Raw genomic sequence first — 27,755 nt, forward strand, 5'->3', positions numbered from 1 at the left:
CCTGGCACCTGGGAGACCACATACTATCTGGGTCTCAATCTCATCCACACAACCACTTGCCTTAATGATCCTCTATCACTACTACTCATCTCTTCTCCTCCCTTCCCTACTGAGCCACAGGGCCATTCTCTATGCCAGTCCTGACCACTATGGCTTGTCCCTGGTAGGTCATACCCCTCAACAGTATCCAAAACTGTATTCACATTATTGAGGGAAATGGCCACAGGGAAGCCCTGCTCATTTTTCCTCTCCTGACCATCACCAGCTACCTTCCTCCAAGGTGTCACTCCTATCACCCCCTTAGCCTCCCAAATGATCTGGAGTTCATCCAGCTCCAGTTCCCTAAGGAGCTGCAGCTGGGTGTATTTCTCACACATGAAATCACCAGGGACACTTGTAGCTTCCCTGATTATCCACAGTCTGCGAGAGCATATCATGCCCTAGCTGACATTCCCACTGCTCTCCCTGTGAAATAAGGAAAAGACCTCACCAGCCTTTATCTGTGCCTTTTTGTTGAATCTTTTTTTTTCCCAAGAGGCCAGCTATCACTGCCAACTGAGAACACAAAACGTTTCAGCACAGTACAGACCCTTCAGACAACGATGTTGTGCCAACTGCACCTACCCAAAAAAATGAAACCCCCCCCTCCCTCATATCCCTCTATTTTTCTTTCATCCATGTGCCCATCTAAGAGTCTTTTAAATGCCCAATTGTTCCAGCCTCCACCACCATCCTTGGCAATACAATCCAGAGACCCACAACTCGGCATAAAAAAAACTTACCTCTGATTCCCTTCAACTTTCATCCCTTCACTTTCCACAAATGTCCTCTGGTGTTTGCTACTCCCACCCTGGAAAAAATGCTGGTTGTCTACATTAACTATGCTTTTCATAATTTTGTAGACCTCTATTAAGCCACCTCTCATCCTTCTTCACTCCAAAGAGAAAAACCCTACTTCTGTTAACCTTGCCTCATAAGACATATTTTCCAATTCAACCTGGTAAATCTCTGTACCCTCTCCATGGCTTCCACATCCTTCCTGTAATAATGTGACCAAACTGAACACAATATTCCAAGTGTGGTCTCACCAGAAATTTATAGAACTGCAACATTACCTCACGACTCCTGAACTCAATCCCTGACCGATGAAGCCCAGCAAACCATAGGCGCTCTTAACTATCCTATCAACCTGTGCAGTAACCTTGAGCGATCTATGGATTTAGACTAAAAGCAGACAGAAATGCTGGGGGAACTCAGCCAGTCTTACAGCATCCATAGAAGGTAAATATTTATAACCAATATTTCAGACCTGAGCCTTTCTTCAAGTTATAAGCAAAGAACAGAAATGTGTCAGAATAGACTAAAGACCGCCGGGGCAGGAGTCTAGACCAACAAAAGGTGTTGGATTTGGACCCTCTGTTCTTCCACACTGTTAAGTATCCTACCATTAACCATGTACTCAGCCTTCAAGTTTGACCTTCCAAAATGGATCACCTCACACTTATCTGGAATTAACTCAATCTGCCACTTTTCTGCCCAACTCTCCATCCTGTCTACTTCCTGTTGACACCTACTACAACCTTCAACTTTGGTATCATCCACAAACTTACTGACCCATCCCTTTAATTCTTAATCAATGTTCAAAATTCAAAGTTCAAATTCAAGTTTATTGTTAGACTACATACACAACATCACATGCAACCCTGAAATTCTTTTTCCTGCAGGCCAGGCAAAATTTCTACTTATGGGTAACTGTAAACTACTCAAGAAATAGATATGTATAGAAATAAGAGAGATATAAATAAAGAAAGAGATGTCAACAAACTGAAAATACAGAAACAATAAATATTCAGTATTTATAATGTAAGAGTCTTTAAATAAGCCTCTGATTGAGTTTGTTGTTTAGGAATCTTGTGGTGGAGGGGTAGTAACTGTTCCTAAACATAGTGGTATGAGGCTTGTGGCACCAATACCTGTTGGCACCAGTACAGGAATACGATCCTTTATCCGAACCCTTGGGGGACGGTGTGTTCCGAATTTTGGATTTTTCCGGATTTTGGAAAGCCAGATTTAAGCCCACCCAAATTGTGCTGCTGTATCCACCACCACCCCCTTCCAGTCCCCCTGCCATCTCCCCCCAACCTCCTTGCCTGCCCGACTCATGCTGCCGGTCTCTCGGCTGACCGACTCGCGGTGCCAGTCTCTCGGCCATCCAACTCATGCTGCCAGTCTCTCGCCCACCCAACTTGCGCTGCTGATCTCCCCCCCTCGCCCGCCTGACTCACGCTGCCGGTCTCTCACCCACCTGACTCATGCTTTCCAGATTTTAGATGTCTGGATAAAGGATCATGTACCTGTATGTCCTGGGTGATGTGGATCCTTGCTCTGCTGCTCTGCAATGGCAGTGCTCCATTTCTCAATGGTGGGGGTTTGCCTTTGATATACTGTGATGTCCAATACCTTTTGCAGGGTTTACTGCTCAGAGGCATTAGTGCCCTCAGACCAGGCTCTTATGCAGCTGGTCAGCACATTTGCTGCTATACATTGGTAGAGGTTTGCCAAGGTTTCCAATGTCATATCAAATTTACACAAACTCCTAAGGAAGTAGAGGCGCTGCCGTGCTTTCTTCACAATGCCATTAGTGTGTTGGATCCAGGAAAGATCCTCCAAGATAGTGACTCCCAACAACTTAAATTTGCTCTCCTTCTCCATTTCTGATGCCCCATTGATCACTGGATCGTGTATCCCTGCTTTTCCCTTCCTAAAGTCTGCAATCAACTCCTTGGTTTTGATGACAAAGAGTGTGAGGTTGTTGTTAGTACACCATTCAGCCAAGTTTTTGATCTCCCTCCTGTATGCTGACGCCTTTTTCTACAGCCCACTACTGTGGTATCTTCTTCAGCCTCTGCTCGCCGAAACCTCTCTTACAATGGGCATGCACACAATAGCCATCCCACAATGGCCACTCCACTTGACCCCCCCCCCCCTTTCCTTTTATTGGCTATGGATAATTAACCAATTTCACACAAAGCACCTACCTTTACCACTGCTTTGAAAGGCTCCTGCTGTCACTTCAAGTCTCACCACTGCTACAACTGTCACTGGGGTAATGTGCAAAGTATCACATTTGGAAATTTTTGGCAAAAGAAAACATTCATTGTAACTTTCAATGGCACCAAGTTTTTAAAAAAAAATCAAGCATCTAAAAACTGATTGCAACTTTTGAAACAACTGTGATAGGATGAGCATACACATTCTCTTGATTATTTGTTCAGGGTTCAGACAACTAGCCTCGGAACAACACGACCTTAGTTCATATCTGTTTAGAAATGAGGGCAAGTGACCATAGCCTACAAGGCTTTGACAGCATCTTACCAATCTGCCAATCCATAATTGTTTCCTAATCAACCAAAACACCCAACACCTAGTGACTGCAATCCAATTTCCTCAGTGTAAATAAGCCATTGCTTTCCATTTTCCTGCAAATGTTTCAACTTTCAAATCGCTGCAAATATGATAAAAATATTTACTCCTAAAAGGAGGCAGAAAGTCTGTTGATTTGTTAAAGGGTCAGAAGAGCTGACTACAAAAATATTGGCTGATATTTTGTTACTGTTAACCAACTAAAGAATTCATAATGTGTATTTAAAGCAGAAATTATCAACTGTAACAACATTTTACAAAATTACTTGTGTTAGAATAAAGTAATTCCAAATCCATTTAAACTTTAAATGATGAGCAACATACTGAATAGTAACATCGCTACCGGGAGAATGACTTCATCTCCAAACCCTGACAATCCTGTTTCTTTTCCACTTGGTTTTCTCATTCTGATGAGTCTCCCAAGCTATTAATTTGAGAATTAGACAAAAGCTTTTCTGATATATCACCCACTACGTAATAATACATTCCCTTATTTGTATACAATATAGACCAATCGGTGGCCATGTAACTTTCCATCCTTTGTAAGTTCCTTTTCTTTGGCTTGGCTTCGCGGACGAAGATTTATGGAGGGGGTAAAAAGTCCACGTCAGCTGCAGGCTCGTTTGTGGCTGACCAGTCCGATGCGGGACAGGCAGACACGATTGCAGCGGTTGCAAGGGAAAATTGGTTGGTTGGGGTTGGGTGTTGGGTTTTTCCTCCTTTGCCTTTTGTCAGTGAGGTGGGCTCTGCGGTCTTCTTCAAAGGAGGCTGCTGCCCGCCAAACTGTGAGGCGCCAAGATGCACGGTTTGAGGCGTTATCAGCCCACTGGCGGTGGTCAATGTGGCAGGCACCAAGAGATTTCTTTAGGCAGTCCTTGTACCTTTTCTTTGGTGCACCTCTGTCACGGTGGCCAGTGGAGAGCTCGCCATATAATACGATCTTGGGAAGGCGATGGTCCTCCATTCTGGAGACGTGACCCATCCAGCGCAGCTGGATCTTCAGCAGCGTGGACTCGATGCTGTCGACCTCTGCCATCTCGAGTACCTCGACGTTAGGGGTGTGAGCGCTCCAATGGATGTTACTGTTATAAAAAAAGGGCTTCACGCTGTATATTTTATTGTGGTTCACGATCCTGCATCCTATTTGAAACTTAATGAGGTGGTCCTAACTGATAAGCTCAAATCAACTTATCTCCTCATGCCTTCACCTATCTTGTCTACTTTGTTAAATCCCTTCCCACTTCCATCCGGGAAATCTCACATGCTCTTCAGCATTTTACCTACTTCCAATTCCCTCACTGCCTCATCTTTATCATGGATGTGCAATCCATATCTATGAGCATTCTACTAACATCCATGTCCACTACACAACTTCTCTTTTGATTCCTCTCACTTCCTTCAAATCCAGGGTGCATCAATGAGTGGGACACATGGACTTCAGCTCCTCGTGGAACAGACCTTGGTCCGAACCTACTCCAGTATTCCTCCCCAACTCTTCCTTCGCTGCATTGACCATTGTGCTGCCTCTTGTACCCATGCAGAACCCACCTCCAAATTTTACTTAGTCAACTGTGACAACCCCCTCCCGTTTTTTGATCTCGCTGTCTCCTTGATAGACTGACATTTATTAGATCTATTGAATTCCACAGATATCTTCCTAACTTATCATTTGTCAGGATGTCTCCCAGTCTTTCTTTCTCCGCTGCATTGCAGGGTGGAAGCCTTCTACTCCAGGACATCTGAAATGTCCTTCTTCTACACACGACGTGGCTTCCCCTTTGCTGTCATTGATAAAGTTCTTACCTCCACTTCCATTTCACATTCTTAATTTCTCACCCCTCCTTCCCAAAGATAGAACAGAGTTAGTGTTCCCTTGGTCCTTACTTTTCACCACACCATCCTCTGTATCCAGCACATCATACTTTGGCCAACTATAATGTGATCAATTACTAGTCCAATTTTGACCTGCCAACATTTTTTTTCCCCTGGTTCTACTCTCTCTGTCACTTCTTGGTTCTTCTTCCCTTCCCACCTCCCATATTCCCTCACCCTCCCAGGGAGTCTTGCTGTAGCAGCAGTAGGTAAAAGACTTGTAGCTCTCCCTAACCTCCATCCAGAACCATAAACAAATTTTCCAGGTGAGAACTTCACACATATCTTCTCCCACCTATTCTACTGCATGTGGCACTCTTGATGAGACCTCCTGTGCATCAGTAAGACCAAATGCAAATTGGACAACTGCTTTGTCAAGCACCTGCACTCCCTCCTCATGTGCAAGCTGAAGCTCCAGCGAGTTTAATTTCTCTCTCCATTCCCCCAGGCACATCAGTGCCTATAATTCCTCAGGAGTTTGTGGAGGTTTGGTATGACATCTAGAGATGTGTGGTGAAACATGTGCTGACTGGCTACATTACAGTCTGGTGTGGGGACACCAATACCCCTGATTGCAAAGCCCTCCAAAGGTAGTGGACACAGCCCAGGACATCACAGGAAAAGCCTTCTGCACCATCAAGAACACTGCCATTGAAGAGCTGTACCAATCATCAAGGATCTACACCACCCAGCACACACTCTGTTCTCATTGCTACCATCAAGAAAAAGGTAGAGGTGCCATAAGACTTGCACCAGCAGGTTCAGGAACAGCTGCTCCCCCTCCACCGTCAGAATCCTCAACAACAAACTCAATCAGGGACTCATTTAAGGACTCTTACTTGTACACCTTACTGATTTTTTAAATTCTCTCTGGATTGCACAGTCAGTTTGTTTACATTTGTTACCTGTTACAGGTCTTTGCTTACATGTATACGCTGTGTAGTTTTTTTTAACCTGCCAATAAGTGGCAATTCTGCCTCGCCTGCAGTAAAAAGAATCTTAGGATTTTATGTAATGTCATGCATGTACTCTGACAATAAATCTGAAATCTGAATCGGTACCAGGTGAGTTCTAAAGTAAATTTGAAAAACAGCTTATCATATTCTGCCTGGGTTGCCTACAACCAACAATATGAACATGGCATTTTCCAAGTTTAATAACCTCCACCCCATTCTAATTCCATTGTTTCCATCTGTTGTGAACCTAATCTCATTCTCCTGGCCCAATCCAGTACTTGATTTCCACCCAACCGTTCCGTCCTTAGCCCCCCCCCACTTTAACTCCTCTCCCACCACCAATTACTTCCTTGCCTCTCCCATCACCTTTTATGCTTGCCATCTTCCCTTCCCACCTCAAAAAGGGCCTTGGCCCAAACCACTGACACTCTGTTTCTCTCCATTCTGCTGTCTGACCCCTCAGAGCCCTCCTAATTCTCAAGATTTCAGCGTTTGCATTTTGTGTCTCTATGGTGCAATCTGACACTGAAACATCAATGAACAGTGGACAACCAGCAAACAAAGACAAAATCATTTGGTTGAAGCACGATGATGGGGGAATTTGTACCAGTGATGAGGCCTGAGGTTAGACAAGAGTATATTGGCCTGAGGTGAACTGAAATTCTTACTTGCTGCAACCACACGGGTACATAAGATACACCGACTACAACAGTATAAATTAAATTGCCACAATGTCAAAGCAGAAAAAAAAAGATAATAAGTATAGATAAATAAATATGCAAATTAGTGCAAAAAAAATGATGCTTCAGTAGTGCAGGTTTGGTAGCTTCCTGTTCTAATTTTATTGGTAATACATGATGGAATGAGAGTAGAGTTTCAGGAGTTCAACTGACTATGTATGGTTTTAGATTCTTACTGTGAAGCTCTGGGGTGAAAAACAATACACCTTTGTACTGTGGCTTGTAATTTTATAACACAAATTGGTAGATTGGTTTTGTTTTAATAATTAATATATTAATACCTAGAACTTCTTGATCTTTCAGCACAGAAAAGGTCTTTAAAGTCATTTCAACCAAACAATCTTAAACAAAAACACATGTGAACACCAGTCACAATCCCTGCATTAGCATTAATGAAATCACTGCTGGCCGTTTTTCATCAGCCGCAATCTGAACAGAAAGCTGACCCTTTAGGAATTCTAGTGTTTGTGTCGATGTCCGTGATAAAATATGTCAGTGTTTGATATAGTTAAAATAAAGCATGCTTCATGTGAATGCCCCTCAGATGCGATTTAAATTAGCTACCTAACCTTTTGTAAAATAACAATGTGTAGCACTGAAATCTATTATGACAACGAGTTACCTCTGAATTAGATTTAACCTATTTACCAGGTATTTATATTATTGTAATTCATTATTAAGCTGGACTAATGGAATCTTATTCCCTACAGGTTTATCATCTGTAATTGCTTTTTCGTGGTATGCAAATCGAATTACTGCACAATTCTTTGATCCCATGATAGTAGAACAAAAGTAAGATAACAATTTAATTTTCTTTGAAACATTTACATTTAATCAGAGCCAAATGGAGTGAATTTCACAGTATGATTATCATCAAATAAACTGATCAATATAAAATAATCTTATCAGCAAAAAAACGCAGTAATTGCATTCTTTATTGAAGTTCATTTATAGATTTTTTTGCAATATAATTGGTTATATTTTGCAATATAATTTGGAACATTCTTTTCTGGAATGATAATCACACAAACCAATATAAACTTGCACAAGGATAAAGGATAAAGGAAGGGGTGTCATCAGAAATGGAAGAATTGAAAAATTTGCTTCTTTGCTGAGTCATCATAAAATAAAAGTTAAATCACTTGCTCCATTAGTCTCGACAATTTCGAGAAAGACATCCCTCTCAACTTTTGCCCTCTTCTGTTCTTTGTGTGTTGCCCATGAAAGTATTCTCTTGATCTTATAGCACAGTATTTTTTTAAAATTAAGAGTAGCCCACCATGCAGTGCATAAAACTGTGTGTTTAGAATGGCTTGTGAGCTTTTCACTCCATAAGGTTTAATTAGATAACTGCAAAAATAGGTAAGTAGCCCATGCTCATTCATTGGTTTCAGGAAGTACATTTAATTTGTAGTTCCCACTGAGAAACATAATTTCTACATGAAGCCCAGTTCACTTCTGTCTGCAGGAGAGTATCTGATATTGTAGATACTGGTGCTGTGAGAAACCATTATGATCTGAATATGTGCTCAAATATATTAAAGAATGGCTGAAAATGGAAGAGAACATATACCAAGGCCTTCTGATGATGCACTGAAGGTGGCGAGCAGGAGATATCCCCTATCTACTCATGAGGCTCTTCTATCATGACCAAGAGACAGTGGGAGAAATAAAGCTTCAAGGACTTGCAGAAAGATGTTTAAAGATTAAATACACATTATAAAATACATTCTGTCCTCAAATGCCACTAACTACTTGTACCTGGAGTTTAGAGCTCACACATACTGGCAGATAATCCATCATAACAATAAGATCAATCCCGGAAGGAGTAAGTGATGTCTATCAGTAGACAGCAATCACAATTTGGATGACTATGTTGGGAATTGACCTTTGCACAGCTGTGGTCATTAGTTGAACCCAGTGACAGACTGCGAAGATCTCTACATACCTAATAATTCTTTTTCCTGCTCCGCTTATCCTAATCACTTCTGATTTACCAGCCACACATGCTACAATACATACCTTTACCTCTTTACTCACCATAACTCAAACCTCTTCCTTGTCCATATTAGATATCCAGAAACAAGAAACTTGGCAGGCAGAGAACAGCGAAGACGTCGAAACACCAATATTCCCTCTTACTGTTTCCACCAATTTAGGAATTGTAAAGATTGGAACTAAAGTGGAATCTGTAAATGAAAATTACTGAAGTGCAAGGACAAAAAAGTCAAGAATATAACTGGGCACCAAGCAACACACTAAGAGCAACCCGGGTACAACCCTGACGTTTAACTGCATACCTTGAATGCTGCAGAATTACATCTAAAATACTGCACTATTTTTTCTCCTAATCATCATTTACATTGAAATCTATTCCAAAAATTCAAAATTGAGTGGATAAAGAAATCTTGTAACTCAGTTTTAACTTTCAGATCCAAATTAAAGTTGAATGTCCAAAAAAAAAATCAGCTTTTTATTTATAAAATCAACGTAACCCCTAATCCAATGGGAATGGAGGCAAATTCTGATTATTATTGGATCCTACAAATCAATTAGGCATTAACAATTGTCGTACTTTTAATCTATTGATAACAATCTTTGTAGCTTTTATATCTTCTCATCTCTACCTGTTTGCTTTTTTAATGCATTAACATTTTACACTTTTTAATTTTAATTGTGGTTCAAATAAAATAGGTCATTTGGCAGAATTCATGTTTTAATAACTTGCTGACCTTCTTACTATGCATTTCTGTTTTAACTCCTTCTACCAAATTGGGAATGCTATTTACTACAACTGTCCCTGTAAGAACATTGCTGATTGAAATGTGTGGACTCCCCGTCAGGGGAAACATTAAAGATATTTACTTTGCTTCTGCAGATATGAACTGGGAGTGGCCCTCTTTATTGGCTGGGCTGGTTCTTCACTCTCTTTATTGGGAGGCACGATATTTTGTTTCTCCTTATCTGATGGTGAAGACTCTTCGAGGTAAGATAAAATAGACAATTAGGATATTGTACAGTGTGACAAGCCACACTGATCCAACACTGATGAAATGTCTCGGCAGCCACTCGCAATTGTTATGATAAATGTGGACAGTTAGAACACCTGGACCACAGCTCAGAATTTTACACCATCACACCAGCCAAACTTAGCATCAAACTCAGGGAGCTGGGATTCTATTCATCCCTTTGTAACTGGATCCTTGATTTCCTCATCATGGAAATCTCAATCAGTGAGGGTGTTTAGTGCTTAGTCCCCTGTTCTATTCTTTATATATCCATGATTGTGCAGCAAAATTCAACTCCAAAGTAATCTTTTTTTTGAAGACTTTATTTAAAATTTTATAACATGAATACAATAGAGAATTAGATTTAAAGAAAAAAAATTAAAATAGTATGATTACAATATTACATCAGAAAACTACACAAAATAACCCCCCCCCCCCGTTAATTGTAACACAATATTAATAGTCTAACTTAAAATTAGTCCAACCCTCCCCCCCAAAATAAAGAGTGAAGAGTTAATAAAATTAACAATATTATATGGAAAAAAATAAAAGAGATAAAACTTAACCTAAAAAAAATTCTAACAATAAAAAAAATTATCAATACTAAAATATCACGCTTAAACATATATTTAAATCAAACTTAAATGCATATAATTAGCAAACGGAGTCCACTTTAACTTATAAAAAGACATCTTATCCTGAATTGAAAAAGATATCCTTTCCATAGTCAAACAAAATTTCATTTCCAAATACCACTTATCTAAAGTTAGTATATTTCTATCTTTCCAAGTAAGTGCTATACATTTCTTAGCCACGACTAAAGCTAAATAGATAAATGAAATCTGATAATCCTCTAAACCTAAATCAATTAATGATTGCATGTTCCCTAATAAAAATATATCGGGATCTAATACAAGATGAATATTATATAAACTGTTAAAAATAGATTGAATACCTTTCCAAAACTCTTGCAATCGATCACAAAGCCAAACAGTATGCAAAAAAGTATTGGGATCTACCTTTGGGTTTTCTAGGGAGGATTAATACCATAAAAATGAATATTTTTCCTAGAATACAATATTTGTTTCAATCAATTCCTTATTTTTTTTTTTAAAGTTTTTTTAAGGACTTATATAAAGCGATTAGAGAATTCTTATGGAAGGGAAAATTTCCAAGAGTAGCAATGAGAAAATTGATGTGGGATTTTCAATTTGGAGGTTTAAGATTACTGAATTTTCGGCATTATTATGAAGTAGCTCAATTCAAATTTCTTAGTGCATTAATGAATATGGATGACCCACCTAGTTGGGTAAAATTTCCTCATGAGTTTTTGTTTCGATGGAATAAAAATTTATTACGAACTTATGATGTACCAATATTGAAACATTTATTGAATTTATGGACAAGTAAACTTAAAAAATGGGGACTTAAAAATATATATTCTGGAAGATTGCCATTATATAATAATCAACTTGTTCCTTTTACGGTCTCCAATGCCACTTTGAAAAAATGGGAAAAGAAGGGAATAAAAAATTTATCATATTGTTTTTCTGAGGGTTGTTTTTGTTCCTTTGACGAATTACAAAGGAAATATGGTATTAGTGCAAATTCTATATTTGTATATTATCAATTAAGATCTTTTGTAAAACAGTTATGTGGTCGACATATGATTTTATTGCCTGAATCTAGTTTTGAAGAATATGTACTTTCAATACCAAAAAAGGGATATATATCTGATTTGTATTGTATTTTATAAGAAATTGATAGTAAAAAAGACTGGGATAAAGATAAGTTGAAATGGGAAAAAGATTTAGGACATAAAATAGCTGAAGAAGCTTGGATGGAAATTTGTCAGAATAGTATTCGGAAATTAATTAATGCTAGACTAGCGATGATTAATTATAATTTTATTCATCAGCTATATTTAACACTGGAGAAATTTTAAAAAATTGGTCTTAATAAGTTGGATTCTTGTTTTCAATGTGTTGGCCAAATTACAGGATTTGATGTGTCCAAATATAGACTGGAAATCAACAAACTAGCTCTGTGGTGCCAGTACAATGATCTTGCTCAACATCAGCAAGACTAACAACCTCATGGTAGATTTTAGGAAAGGCTGGATGAAGGACCACACATCTGTCTTTATTGTTGAGATGGAGGTGGATAGGGTAAGTACTTGGGAGTCCACCTATTAGAAGTCCTCTCCTGAAGCCAGCATATTGAGGCAACCATGAAAAAGGCACATGATACCTCCACTTCCTTAGAAGTCTGAAGAGATTTGGTGTGTTTAATACCCTATCATACTTCCTCAGGTTTTTTTTAAAACAAGTGCCCAAGAATGCAGAAAGCTGCAGAAAGTGGCAAACCTACCTAAGTCCATCACAGGCTCTGAAACTCGTATCCACTGAAGACATCTACATGTGCCTCTGTCTCAAGAAGGCAGCCTACATTATTAAGGATCCTCATCACCCTGGTCACAACCTCTTCTTGCTGCTCCCATCAGACAGAAAGTATAAAAGCCTCAGCTCCATCATTTATGAATCAAGAAGTTTATATTCATCAACTTTCAGGTTTTGAACCTAACCCTAACCACACTCTAGTTTGGGACAACCAGAAGGTCTAATTGCACCATTGAGATGTCACTCGCACTAACTGCAACTGTGAATATTTATTTATCTTACCCTTTATATTTTTTAAAATCTCTTTTTCTGCCTTGGCAAACTGTGGAAATTTAATGTGTGTATTGTCGTTGGTTGGCTGCAGAAAATAAGAATGATGGTGCATCTGCACATTGTACTTTAGTATATGACAGTAAACTCTGGTTACTCATTACTCAGTGAAATTTGAGCTCCATTTTTCCATTACCTATTCCAGTCCTCATGCAAGTTCATGAGTCAGTGCATTGACCAGGTGAGTCCTCTGGCAGTTTGATTTTTAACTGTGCCAGACAGGTTTTGAGTTTGTTCATGATTTAAGGTCAAAGTTCCTCAGAAAATGGAACTGTATAAAATCATCTGGGAGGCAGTGGTGATAGCAATCATCCTGCAACGTTGATTTAATCTCGTACTGGCAAATTAGAGAAATAACAATCCACAGATTGTTAAAAGGTGCAAGACTGTATTATCACAATTTTGGCAGTTAGTAATAAGCGAAACTTCCTCGTAAAATTTAAGGCAACTCTTGATGACTTGTAGATGTGTTGGTAAAACACATCAAGAGAACAATGTTGACTGATTGTAGTAAGGAGGCAAATTTTGTTGTCTTTTCTGCAGTTAATCTTGGAATTGTTTTGTGAAACGAAACACTGAAGATACTGGAAAATTCTTTTGAATATTTTATTTAAAAATTTTCCATAAATGTAATTAATAAACTTTCAAATGGATAAATATTGATTAAATTTAAAATTACAATGATTATACGCTAGTTTTATCCCACCCTTAGCCTCCCATCCCTTCCTCCTTAAACCCCCCTCCCACTCAGAAATTATACAGAAAGAAAAAATAAGTATGATATTTAGTTACATAAAATATAGACAAAGTTTCCTGGATTGCATGAAGGTTCATTTCGCACACTGGGACCCTACAGTGTTTATACAATCATTTTAGGGAAGAAGATTATTACAGGTCTTTAGAGGCAGGAAGTACATTTTATATATTTACCCATAAATTTTGCATATATGGACTCCGAATTTGTAAAAAGATAGAATATTTATTTCTTAAATAATAAATTTCACGATAAAATGATCATTTTAACTTAGGTCTTGTGCGTTCTATATTTCCTAATAAAAATAAGTCTGAATTTTGCAGAAATACAATATCAGTAATTTGTTCTAAAAATTTCCCTTTCACCCAAAAAGACCTTACTTTAGAACATGACCAAGTCGAATGTTCACCACATCTAAAACATTTATCTCATAAGTCTGATTTCACTTTATTCAATTTTTATGGTGTTAAATATATTTGATGCAGATAATTACATTGAACTAATCTATGCCTTGCATTTATATTTGTCATAACATCTCGACAAAGATCTGACCTCCTTTTCTCATCAATCGTAATATTTAGATCAGCCTCCCATTTCTGTCTAGATTTATGGATTCCCAGTTTAATAGTGCCTGCTTGTAATCAAAGGAACATTACAGAGATACATTTCTTGGTATTACCTCTCCTGATAAGAATTTCCAACTCACTACAAGCCAGTAAAAAACATTGTTGGTCCTAACTTTTCCCAAAGATATCCTCTCAATTGAAAATAGCAAAAAAGTATATTTGGGGTTATTCCATATTTATTCCTTAAAGATGCTGGAAATTTGAAATAAATTTGAAAATGAAAACTGGTGAGAAGAATACAGAGAGTCTTTTACCCAGAGTTGGGGAATCAGTTAGCAGAGAACATAGGTTTGAGATGAGGGGAGAGATTTAATGGGATCTGGGTGACATGGTTAGTGTAGGGCAGCACAGTTAATGTAGCGGTTAGTGCAAAGCATTCACGGCACCAATAATCCAGGTTTGAATCTGGCGCTCTCTGCAAGGATTTTATATGTTCTCCTTGTATCTGCGTGGGATTCTTCCGAGTGCTCTGGTTTCCTCCCACCCTTCAAAATGTATGGCAGTTGTAGGTTAGTTGGGTGTAATTGAGCAGCACGAGCTCATGGGCCGGAAGGGCCTGTTACTGTACTGTATGCCTAATTTTTTAAAAAATTAAACTTTTTACACAGAAGATGGTGGGTGTATGGAATTGGTGTGTGGAGGAGGTGGCTGAGGCAGGTACAATTGTAATGTTTAAGAAAACATTTGGCCGATACATGAATAGCATGTGTTTTGAGGGATATGGACCAAACACACGCCTATTTCCACACTGAATGAGTCTGTAATTCTGTGCTTTAAAAAATTCACTCGGTTTGGCAGTATGTCTGAATGCGAGAAACAGTTAATGCTGGGGGGGGGGGAATGACCCTCCTGAACAAGATGGAAACTTTGTGCTCTCATTTCACGAATGTTGGATCCGCAATAAGAGACAAATGGGAAAAGATATCGGAAATTAAGGAAATCATGGAAAATTTAACAGAGTGAATGACTCAAGTGGAGGCCAAGCTGGACAAAACAAAAGGCTAAAAGCTTGAGAAGAAAAAGCAAAAACTGGGGATGCAGATGGAAAAGGATTGATAGACAATTGGAAAATTTCAGCAGATGGAACAATGTAAGAACTGAGAGAATGAATCGAGGGAAAGACCTGGTGACCTTCTATGAAACATGGATTCCACAAATGCTGGGACAAAAGAAGTTAAATGCAAAGTTACAAATTGAAAGGGCTTTTGGCCCAGAATAACTGGTGAACAGTGACCACGACTAGTCCTGGTAAGTCTTTTAAGTTACTGGGAGAGGGATGTGATCTTGGGGGCAGCATACGAATATTCAAAAAAATAACAATGGCCCACTCGTGGTGGACAATGCAAAAGTAACGTTTTTCAGGACTTTAGCCCTACCTTGGTCAAACAAAGAAAGGAATTTGATGAAGTAAAGAGACAACAGCGATCTAAAAACTTTAACTATTCAATGACTTGCCCAGCGTGGTGTGGGTGGATGTCTCAGAAGGTAATTGTCAAATTTTCAAGAAGTGGAAGAATTTTAAAAAAAATTATGAAAAGATAAAAGGCACCAGATGAGAAGACTGAGAAGACCATTTTAAAATGGGGCTAACTGAAAGACGTATCTTTTCTTCCTTATATTTAGTAGTTCTGAGATACAATATCTATGATCAACATCAAGTGAGACGGTTTAGCCTTACTTGGGTAAGTGCCACAACAGCCACCACCCCCCCCAGCCCCACCCTTTATCGGCACACACCTTACAATTGGTTCTTTAGTGTCATCTAAGGTTCGGATCGTAGAGTGGAGCTCGAATTCCAAGGTGAAAGAGAGAGAGTTACTCCACATGGTAGGCCTTATTCTGCAGCCTACTTTGGGATTGGGGGGGGCAGGTGGGGGGGGTGGTATCAGGTGTGCCCATTTGATTTAAGGTTTCAAGGAGAACCAGTTAAGATATAGCCTCACTTGTGGGTGGTTCGATCCTTGATTGGCACGTGAGGTGACATGCGACCAGGTTCCTGCCGGAGAGGTCAGATGACCCTCGATATAACAAGATGTACAGGTCAGACAGAGGTAATAGGTGGATAATAGGTGGAAGGTACAAATGTGCTGGAGAATCTCAGCAGGTCATACAGAATCCATAAGAAGTAAAAGGTAACCAATGTTTAGGGACTGGGCCCATCATCAGGTGTTCTCGTGGTCCAGGTGATCTAATGTGATGATGGGAAACTTGGATACATGTCATTCCTGAGATTCACTCTTCTTCATCTCATTGCAGCCTCAACAGAAGGACTGTTTGTGGTCCCAAATGGAGGTGATGCTGAAGAGATAAGGCCAGGAATCACAGAACATTGCAGCATAGCTCAATCCCTTCAGCCCACAGTGTGTACTGACCTGTATAAACCCACTCAACAATTTAAACCTTAGCTATTTCACATCTATAACCCTCTATTTTTCTCGCATCCATGTGCCTGTCCAAGAGTCTTTAAAGTGTCCCTATTTTACCAGCCTCCATCACCACCCCTGACAATGCATTCCAGGCACCCACTACTATGTGTTTTAAAAAACCAGCTTACCCCTAATGTCTCCATTAAACTTTCCTCCCTTCACTTTATACAGATGTCCTTTGGTATTTGCAACTGTTGCCCTGGGAGAAAGGTGCTGGCTGTCCATCCTATTTTTGCCTCTATAGAAGTCACCTCTATAAAGTCACCTCTCATCCTTCTTCACTCCAAAGAGAAAAGCCCTAGCTGTTAACCTTTCCTCATAAGACTCATTTTCCTATCCAGGCAACATCCTGGTAAATCTTTTCTGCACCCTCTCTAAAGATTCCCCATCCTTCTGTAATAAGGTGATCAGAGCTGGAGACAATATTCTAAGTGGCTTGTCCATGTGCTATGTCAATAATCTTTCTTGGGTACTTCTGACAAATTCTGTACCATCTATCCCTCTTGCAGTAAGGAGGTCCCAGTCAATATTAGGGAAGTTGAAGTCTCCCATATCAACAACCCTGTTATTTTTGCACCATTCCACAATCCACATGCTTATCTGCTCCTCAATGTCCCAAGAGCTGTTTGGGACCCTTTAGACTACTCCCAATAGAGTGATTGCTTCCTTCCTGCTTCTGACTTCCACCCATACTGAGTCAGTAGACAATCCCTCCACAATGTTCTCCTTCTGACTTCCACCCATAGTAGAAAATTCCTCCATAATGTTCTCTTTCTGCAGCAATGATATTATCCCTGATTTGTCATGTTACTCCTCCACCGTATTTTTACCTACATCCTATCCCTTTTGAAACATCTAAATCCAGGTACCTGCATCAACTAATCCTGTCCTCATGTCAGCCAAGTCTATGCAACAGCCACAACATCGTATTTCCACATACTGATCCATGCTCTAAATTCTTATCTCTAATTCCTAATACTTCTAGCATTCTATTCTCTGTCCTTTCATCTGGTTCCCATCCCTTGCCAAACTAGTTTAAACCCTCCCCAACAGCTCTAGCAATCCTCTTTGCCAGGAGATTGGTAGCCTTTCAGTTGAGGTGTAACCCATCCTTTTTTTACAGATCATACCTTCCCCAGAAGAGATCCCAATGAGCCAGAAATTTGAACCCCTGTCCCCTATACCAATTCTTCAGCCATGCATTCATTCATCATATCATCTTATTTATTCCAACACTGGCTCATGGCACAGGCAGCAATCCTGAGATTACTACCCTTGAGGCCTTAAGACAAGGCCTTAAGGCCTTACAGCTTCCTATCTAGCTCCCTGTATTCTCTCTTCAGAATGTCATTTCTTTTCCTATCTATGCCATTCATACCAAAATGGACCACAACTTCTGGCTGCTCAGCCTCTCTTTTCAGGATGCCATAGACCTAATCCAAGATGTCCCTCGCCCTGGCACGGTGGGGAGGGGGGGAGGGGGAGCAACAAACCATCGATGTGTTTCTTTCATGTCCATAGAATCTCTATCCCTCTAACTATAGAATCCCCTATCACTACTGCTCCCCTTCTAAGCATTAGGGCCAGGATCAGAGGCAGAGACCCGGTCACTGTTGACCCCCAACAGTATCCTAAGCAGTATACTTATTATTGAGGGGAATGGCCACAGGGGTGCCCTGCACTACTTGCCTGCTGGCTTTTCCTTTCCCTCTCCTGACAGTCACTCAGCTTCCTCCCTCCTACAGCTGTGGCATGTCTGTTGCCCTGTAGCTCCTGTCTATAAACCTCTTGTTTGTCCGTTCGAGCTAAAGGTCATTGAGCTTCAGCTCCAGTAAGGAGCTACATCTCGATGCACTTTGTGCAGATATAGATATCAGGGAGATGGCAAGTCTCCCAGAGTTCACACATCTCACATGACGAAGATTCCACTGACCCCATTGCCATTCTAACTACTGTCCCTCAGCACATGTCTTAGAACAAAGAATAATCTCTCACCAGAGTCTTACCTTAGTCTTCGCCTCTTCTCTCTGAAACCCCCTTGAGCCAAAGCCTCAATGCCCACACTAGGACAAGATGTATCTGGCGATGGGATCCCATTGGAGGTGATGGATATTACGAAGGATAATACGTTAGATGTGGCGACTGGTGGGGTGAATGGTGGTAGGTGTATTAAATAGGTGAAAGGCAAGATACAAGATCAGCTTTGCTCAGGAGCGGATACAAACACAATGGCTGAATGACCTTTTGTGCTGAATCCAACCTATGTTTCTGTTTGGTAATGTTCTGCCAGCCACATAGCTTTCCTTTTAAAGCAGTAATATTCTGCATTCACAAGCTCAGTTTCATACATGCAAAAATGTGATATCCTTGAGTTCCCTATTGTCTACAGTCCATTAAAGTCTGAAAGACTGACCTTTTGTGTGTTGTCTTTTATAAAGAATGTAATTTACATATTAGACGATTCCCTATCCGTCACCCCTAGACCAATCCTATCCTTTTTTTTCCAGACCTCTGTCCCAGGATTTCTGTCCAGTAATTCTGCTTTTGCAATTTAAAACTAGTCTATTACTGCTTTAATACTTTTAATTTACTCCTGTTAATCCTGTAACAGGTACATTTAAGTCTGAAATGATAACAGATAGTTTTAACAATTTTATGCTAAAATAAGACAACATCCTGATTCCTCTTTCTATTATTAATTCCCTCTTGCAGGTTAACTCATTGCTGAGATTATATGGTTTCAGTCAGAGTATACATTCTAAACAGGGCCTTGATGATAAGAGGGTCAAGTATAATAAACAGCATTTGCTTGTCCCATCTGCAGCCGATGAATCAGAAACATGTTGAAGGGCGAAGGGGCAAGTGGAGTGTCAGGTGCAAATATTCTGCCATAATGAATGCTTTCAGTATTCCTCACCATATTATGTGAATCTTGACTTCATCAAATGTTTGAAATTGGAAGAAAAACTTTTGTCAGAAATGAGAATGGAGTGTTCGGTTAGGTCAGTGGTTCTCAACCTTTTTCTTTCCACTCACATCCCACTTTAAGTATTTCCTATGCCATTGGTGCTCTGTGATTAGTAAGGGATTGCTTAGGGTGGTATGTGAGTGGGAAGGGAAGGTTGAGAATCACTACTCTAGACCCAATTGTTACTGAAATATTTTTCTTGAGAAAAATTGTTATGAAACCGTGCACATAACAAGTCAATTAGGTACGATTAAAACAGTGGTTTCAAACTTTTTCTTTTCATCCACATCCCACCTTAAGCAATCTCTTCCTAATCACAGAGCACCTATGGCATAGGGAATATTTAAAGTGGAATGTGAGTGGAAAGAAAAAGATTGAGAACCACTGGTTTAGGTAATTTGACGTCATGTATGGCCTGTCCCTCATAGCTAATGGAAAGTAACCAGGGCTTGAGTACTGGGCCGTGCTGACTTTGGTTTGTTCACCATTGCAATGAATTTGAATAATTGTGTAAAATCCACCCTAGTTGCATTTAACTAGTGCATTAAGATATCTATTGTAGGTATTGGATATAAGAAGCAACATTTTGTCACAGGTGTGGAGATTCTGATCTTCAAACACCCTTTTGCTTCAACCTGTAAACCAAGCAAACACAGGATTAGGTCCCAGATGTTTGGTTGCTTATTTTTTTGTTATTCATACAAGGTCATAGGCTTCATAGCCTGAGCCAGGATTTAATTGCCCATCAGAAGACAGTGGTGAGCAGCTTCCTTTATCAATCCATGTGGTGTAGAAGTACTGTTAGGGAGAGAATTCCTGGATTTTGGCTCAGTGGCAGTGAAGGAACACTGATGTAGTTACAAGTCAGGATGGGGTATGGCATGGAGGGCAACTTCAAGGTGGAGGTGTCTCCATGCTTTTTCCATCCTCATCATTCTACGTGGTAGAGATCATGGGTTTGGGATGTGGCCCTGATAAGTAGCTACAGTGCATCCTAGAGGTGGTATAATCTGCTACTACTGCTAACAAAATGTCCTAGAGCCATCCTGGTGAGTTTCCTTTGTAGCCAGACCAGCACTGTCACATCCTTCCTATAGTGTGGTGGCCAAAATTACAAGCCTTATAAAGTTGATGCATAACTTCCCTACTTCTGTATTCAGTGGATCAACTAATGAAGGCCTGCATCTCATATGGCCTTCCCAACCAGGTCTAGGGCATTTTGGCACCAGACATTTTGGCCTCCACAGTTTGGAGATGGACACTTTGGCACTAACAGTTAGGTAGTAGTTAGCAAAAGGATGGACTCCCTGCACAGACTGTACCCAGGCCCAGCTTCCTGCCAACCCCAATCACTGTCTGCTAGTCGACTCCTTCCTGCCACACTGCCTGTGGGAGACCGAACCACCAGCATTGCAGAAACTCCCTTCCTGGCAAACAAGGGCTTTTGGTAGCATTTCCTCCTTCCACCGAGATTATGAGCCTCCGGTAAATTACCCTCCTCTGGGTAACACTATCCCTCCCCTGGGGAGAGGAGGCATGAAGTTGGGAGGCTTACACAGATGCTGGAATCAATCAGCAGGTCAGTCTGCATCTGTCAGGAGAGGAAAACAATATTTTGGGATTTATTTTATCTTATCTATTTTAGACTGGGATTATACAGGTAATCACTTATTATACAAATAATCACAGGTTCGTTCATGTGATTTGTCACGTGATCATCACAATTTTTTCAATAAACAAATTGAATTAATAATTTTATATATTAATAAATTAAATGCCATATCCGTCGCCAAATGCGAGTGCCAAAATATCTGTCGCCAAACTATGGATGCCAAAATGTCTGATTCCATACCAAGATGTTGTCGGGGTCAAGCATTTCAGTTATGAGGACAGACTGAAGAAAATGAGTCTTTTCTCCCTGTGCTGGAAGTTAAGAGTGGATGTGATTAAGGCATGTAAAAACTCTGTAAACTGAAGAAAACTTTTTCCCACATCAATGCTAGATAAAACTAGAGGAAATGGTATGGGGTAAGGAGGGAAGGTTGAGGTGGGTAGAAATTCAAGAGGGATATATGGAAGTTCTTCTTCCTCAAAATGCAGATTGCACCTGGAATGAGTGGATGAAGTATCAAAATGAGCACTTAATAGGCATGCAGAGCTTGGGACCAAGTGGTAAATGATGGGATGACGGGTGTCCACTGATCCACTAAAGGGTATGACTGAATGATGTGTTTCCATCTATACAATTCCATAATGAATAAAAAGAGGATTGAGAGTGTTTTAGGGAAGCAGCAAAGGATAATAAAGAAATGTCCTGTTTGTCTCCTTGTAAAAAGGAGATGCTTGGTTGGTGTAGTGGTTAGTGCAAAGTCTATACAGTGTCAGCGGTCAGGATTGGGGTTCAAATCTTGTGCTGACTGTAAGGGGTTTGTACATTCTCTCCACATCTGTGTGAGTTTTTTTTTCCAGGGTCTCCAGTTTCCTCCCATTGTTTAAAATGTACTGGGGTGTAGGTTAATTGGGTGTAAATTGAGCAGCACAGACACATGGGCCGAAATGGTCTATTACCGTGCTGTATGTCTAAAAAAGAAAGCAAGATAAATTACTACAAATGGTGGAGAAAAAAAGGCTGAGTAGAAAAAAAGTAAACAAATGTGGTTGTTCACATCGACAACTTTTAAAACAGGTGGTTTCCAATAGAGAATGCATTAATGAGGATTTCCTCAAATTTCCTGGATTTCGGATTGCCCCATGGGTTGGAAGGTAACAAACATTTCACCACTATTTGAGAAAGTAGAAAGACAAGATAGGAAACTATAGGCCAGAGATAGCATGAAAACAAGCCTGTCCACATGTTGAATCATTCTGGCCATCAACCACCCATTTATGATAATCTGATAGTTATTCATCCATTCCCCCATTCCAGATTCAACAACTGATCCACAGTACCAATTGACCTACAAGATTGCATGTTCTTGGGATATGGAAGGACATTGAATCACCCCATGGTAAGCAACATGGCAGAGAGAGAATGTGCAAACTCTCACAAACAATACCCAAGACCACAGGATCATGGAGGTATAGAAGGAAATGGGCACTTTGGCCCAGCTCATCCATGTTGATCAAACCGCCTTGCTGAGCTTGTCCCATTTGGCTATATTTGGCCCATTACCATGTCTTAAACCTTCTTTATTTACATACATGTTCAAGTCTTTTAAATGTCATAATTTACCCACCTCTGCAGCTGGGCAACCAGAGCTGAACCCAATACTACAAAACTGTGGCCTTGCCAATATCTTATGCAACAGCTGTAACATGATGTTCTAACTCCTATACTCAGTACCCTGACTGATGAAGGTGGTTGTGCCAAACACCTTTTTCAGCATCCTGTATACCTGTGTCAGTACTTTCAGGGTACTATGTAACTCCAGGTGTCTCTGATCTACAACACTCTCCAGAGCCACACCATTTACTATGCATGTCCTTTCTTGGTTGAAACTTACTAAAATACAACACCTCACCCTTATCTGATTAAATTCTATCGATCATTCCTTACCCAACACCCAGTTGATCAAGATCCAATGTAGTTTTGATGACATTCTTTACTCTACCAGCAAACTCTCCAAACTTACCAACCATGCTGCCTACATTGTTATCCAAATTATTAACATAGATGACAAACAACAGTGGACTTATTACTGATCCCTGTGGCACACCACAGGTCACAGGCATCCTATTGAATAAAAACCTCCACAACCACGCTCTGCCTCCTAACACCCAGCCAATTTTGAATGGACTTGGCTTGGCATGTTTTCTCTCCTTCTGGACCAGCCTACCATTGGTAACTTGTCAAAGGCCTTTCTAGTTGTTAGGGTTGAACTTGTATCTCTAGCACTGTTAGGCTGGGAAAATTCTGAAATTCATTATGAATAATGTTAACAGGATGCTTTGAACTTAGGAGGTAGACAAGAGAAATCTATGGATTTACTATTTCCATTGAAGTTTCAGACAAAATATATTCGCATTAAATAAATCTCACATGGTTTTATTCAGTATGTTAGGCAGTAGAATAAACAGAGAAACACAAAAGCTGCAGATGCGGGAATCTTGAGCAAAGAATTGCTGGAAGAACTCAGCAGGTCACACAGCTTCCATGGGTAGAGATGGTCAGTCAACATTTTGAGCCTATAATCTTTATCAAGACTAAAGAAAGGGGGTAAAATTACATTTATGTATAAAGGATGATAGAAGTTGGGAAGGGACCCAGAAGTGACAGAGTATAGGACAGAAGGTATGAAAGGTATAGGCAGGTAGAGGAGATAGGATCACAAATTCATTTAAACAGCTTAAAAGCTTCTCAGCTTTTGCAAGGTTTTTCTAAACTTGCTTGATATATCCAAACAGTTGAAAGCTTGTCAGCTTCTGTGATGCTACTACTGACCTTACTTGCCAAAGGGACAGGTTTGTTGATTTCAATGGGCGATCACAAGATGGCTCATCCATTGAAATGGTTTTAAAGCCTGTCTGTTAGAGTGATATTGTGCACCGATTTATTTAGCTTTAAGTTTCCCTGCTCTGCACCTGACAGCACGTTGCTACTTCCCAGCACCATCTGAGGATCTGAGTATAAGTCACGAAGTTGTGCTATGATTGTCTGGGACTTTGGTGAGACCACAGTTTTGGACAATACCTAATGAAGAAAGCCTTGCCCTGGATCCTATCACCACATATTTTTACTTTGTTCACGTCTGCAACATTGAGGCAGTCCAATCATGAAAACCTTCTCCTCCAGCTTATTTCCCCCTTTCTATGCATTATTTCATCCTTTTTATTTTAGTCTTGATAAAGGGTCCTGACCTAAAAAGATTGACTCACCATTTCGAAGGCTGTCTGACCTGTTGCATCCCTTTGTGTCATAAAAGCTTCAGAGAGGCAAGGTGAGAGGTTTATTTCCCTGGCTGGAAATTCTAGAAGGGGTCATATTGTCAGTAACGTATAATTGTAGGAGAAGAATGATGAAATTGCTTTTACATTAGAGGTTTGTGAAACTTCGATATTATGTACCACAGACATATGTGGTTGTTCAGGCTTGAATACATGTAAATGCTTGAGACCTAGGAAATTCCAACATTATTTGGACTTACTTGGTACTTCAAAGGTAATTAGCAGAGGTAAAGAGGGAACACTGTATAGTATCACTGGCAATTTTAAGAGAAATTTCCAAGCATGAAGCTCTCAAGACATTTGTAGATGGAATTATTTCTGAGCTTTAATGCGGAGTCAAGTCAATTGCTGAAGGTACCAACTTTTTCTTTCAGAGTGTGTCGTCACCACGGCGCTGCAACCTCCTGCCAATCTTCTCCGGTGAAGACACATTTGGTGGCAGAAGAGATGAGATCAGCTGGGACCGTATGGATGTCACCAAAGCAATTTGATAAGAGTGCATATGTTTAATGAAAAGACACTGGTAAAGATCAAGTACTTTAAATCCAATCTAAAAATACTTTCATTTCTTAAAAGATATTTGCAGTTGCTTTTTACAAAAAATACAAGCTTTAGACATTGCTCCTTTTTTTTAAAGGTCAAGAAAAGATTTTTGAAGATGATTTTTGTCTGTGGACTGATTTTCTTGTACATTTATTTCATTTTGATTTTTTAGTGGTCAATATGATAAAGCAACACTAAGTTGAGTGCAGCAATGATGACTGAATCACTAGTAGCAAAATATAATTGAATTCTATGTAAATTTCAGATGGTTAACAGGTGAAAATTAATCCTATTTTTGAAGATACATAACTGATAGCTAAAAAGTAAATGAGGTTGTTGTCGCATGTTTAACAATGGATTAAATGTGCTCAAGACAAAGAATCATGTTCTCTGCATTGATCCATTAAAAACCTAACAAAACCTGACTCCCTGATATTGTACTTTTATCACGTGCTGTGTTAACCTGGAAGGGTACAGGAAGATTTTGAATCCAAATATTAATTGTAGCTCTCAGTTGATTATAATAAATTTTACCCTAGCTGTCATCAGGGAGATTGAAAATAATCCCTTTATTCTGCCCTGTGAGCATTTGCATATTGTATCATGGGGGGAAAAGCTTCTCTTCTTTTGGAATGTTATCACTATTATTGATGATATTGAATACGAAATCATTGAATCACAGAGCCGTACAGCCCTGTGATCGTGATGCCGATCCATGCTAACCCTTGGCCTGAATCCCTCTATATTTTTCTTATCTATGTACTTGTTTAAATGCCCTTTAAATGTTGTATTTGTGCTGCCTCCTATTCCAGATACCCACTAACATCTACATGATAGACTTACTCCTCAGATACACCTCCTTGGTTAATATCATGGGGTGGCACAGTCAATGTAGTGGGAGCACAACATTATGACAGCACCAACATCCTGTGTTCGAATCCGGTGCTGTCCGTAAGGAACTTGCATGTTCTCCCCATGTCTGCGTGGGCTTCCTCCAGGTGTTCCTGTTTCTTCCCACCCTCCAAAAAAAGTATGGTGTTTGTAGGTTAATTAGCGTGTTTGGGCCATAAAGGGCTGTTACCGTGCTATGACTCTAATCTCACCATTAATCAATCTGTGCCCTCTAGTTATTGACTCTCTGGAAACCAATCCTATCTATGAACTTTTATAAAGTCACAACTCCACTGTTTATGTTTCAGAAAGGATGAACTTCCAAATCACTCCTCACAACTACAGCCATCTATTCCAGGCATCATCCTGTGCACTCTCTCTAAAACTGGCCTATCCATTCTTCAGTGTGGCAAGCAGAATTGTAAACAAACCTCCATGCACAGTCTATAATGGTTTGTTCAGCTGCAAAATGGTGTCCAAATTCGTACTAATGGCTGCACCTGTGAAGACAAGCCCACCAAATGCTCTCTTCCCAACTCTGCCCCACCCATATCTTTTCCGTGGATTGTTGCCTTATCAGGGTGGAGAAGCTTGTGTGCTCCTGAGATCCCGATAGCGATGCTATCTGGAGCTATGCTCCAGGGTCACCCATGGCAGTTGAGAGTGAGGTCCCTAATAAAGAACAATCCAACCAAGTCCTCAACAGTGGAGTAGGTGGAGAAAGTTACTCTGAACTCAATGGCTGTGAAGGTGGATGAAGGCTCCAACAAATTCATCAGGTACAGCTATCATGTGTTCCATGCCATTGGAATGAGTTGGTTGATTTGTGAATTGTCATGTGCTTCTTGGAGTGCAACATTAAGTACACATTAAAGAAATACAAATACAAGCACAAGCATCATCCTTGACTACAAGGGATAGCCACGACGACGACCCATGTCACTACATTTAATGAGATACTGACTTGCATTCCGAGGTCCCTCTCTATATCGATGCTCCTACAGTAAGTTCCCTGGCATTTATACTAAAGGTCCTACCAGAATTTGACGTCTGGATTAAATTCCATCCACAACTGCTCCTTCCAGTTTTCCAGCAGATCCTATGTCCTCAGATGATGTACTTGCTAATCCACAATTCCATCACTTCATGTAATTTGCAAACTTACAAATCACACTACTTACATCTGTATCCAAGTTATTTTACAAACAGAGATCCTACCATCAAACCAGAAAAGCACCTATTACCCTAACTCTTTGAATATTAAGAGAGCTACTTTGTAACCTATCCACCTTTTTAAAAATTTGACAGTGGATCTGCTGACCTCGTGGTATCTTCACACCAGCTTCACTCCTGAAAATTGGGAGCCATCTTCTTGAATTACCGATGCTTACCTAGGAAGATATTCCTGTAGTGATTTTGTGGGAATCCTATAAATCTAAATCTGGGGTTGATGATGTGATGGCCAATAATACATGCTGGGAAAGCAGAAAATTGAAAAACGAGATTTTGAATTTTAGACTTACAGGCCCTGTGCCGCCCATTGACAATGACACCCAATTGACCTACACCCTAGATGTTTTTGAAGAGTGTGAGGAAACTGGAGCTCCCAGGGAAAACCCATGCAAGCATGAGCAGAACGTACAAACTCCTTACAGACAGCATGGGATTCAAACCCAGGTTCTGATTGCTGGCTCTATAGCAGCGTCGCACTAACTACTGAACTAACTGTGCCACCTGAACTGATGGAAATCCAAAATAAAAATAGAAAATATTACAACTGTTGGTCAGCCAACACCCAGAAAAAGAGAAACAGTAAAAATGTCCATCTTTCATCACAGTTTTAAAGAGAAAAAATATTTTTTGGCATAAACCAAG

The 27,755-nt window shown here is 40.0% G+C and overlaps 2 protein-coding genes across 16 annotated transcripts in view; one reads left to right on the forward strand and one right to left on the reverse strand.

Moving 5' to 3' along the window:
* Positions 1 to 24,956, forward strand: part of cldn10a (claudin 10a) — a 79,955-nt gene extending 54,999 nt beyond the window's left edge. The window contains exons 3-5 of the mRNA XM_069892465.1: positions 7,702 to 7,783; positions 9,870 to 9,977; positions 24,821 to 24,956. Of these exons, the coding sequence (XP_069748566.1) occupies positions 7,702 to 7,783; positions 9,870 to 9,977; positions 24,821 to 24,956 (326 nt within the window). The remainder of the gene's footprint in view (positions 1 to 7,701; positions 7,784 to 9,869; positions 9,978 to 24,820) is intronic.
* LOC138739018 (cilium assembly protein DZIP1L-like) overlaps positions 19,843 to 27,755 on the reverse strand; it is a 205,379-nt gene continuing 197,466 nt past the window's right edge. For 11 of the 15 annotated variants that reach the window (XM_069890367.1, XM_069890361.1, XM_069890366.1 and 8 more), the window contains one exon: positions 23,490 to 24,903. The gene's annotated coding sequence lies outside the window, so the exon portion shown is untranslated. Of the gene's footprint in view, positions 20,138 to 23,460; positions 24,904 to 27,755 lie in introns of those variants that run through there. The other 4 variants (XM_069890358.1, XM_069890369.1, XM_069890355.1 and 1 more) reach the window with 3 other exon arrangements.

The sequence above is a fragment of the Narcine bancroftii genome, chromosome 7 (assembly GCF_036971445.1).
Source record: "Narcine bancroftii isolate sNarBan1 chromosome 7, sNarBan1.hap1, whole genome shotgun sequence".
NCBI classification, from domain to species: Eukaryota; Metazoa; Chordata; class Chondrichthyes; order Torpediniformes; family Narcinidae; genus Narcine; species Narcine bancroftii.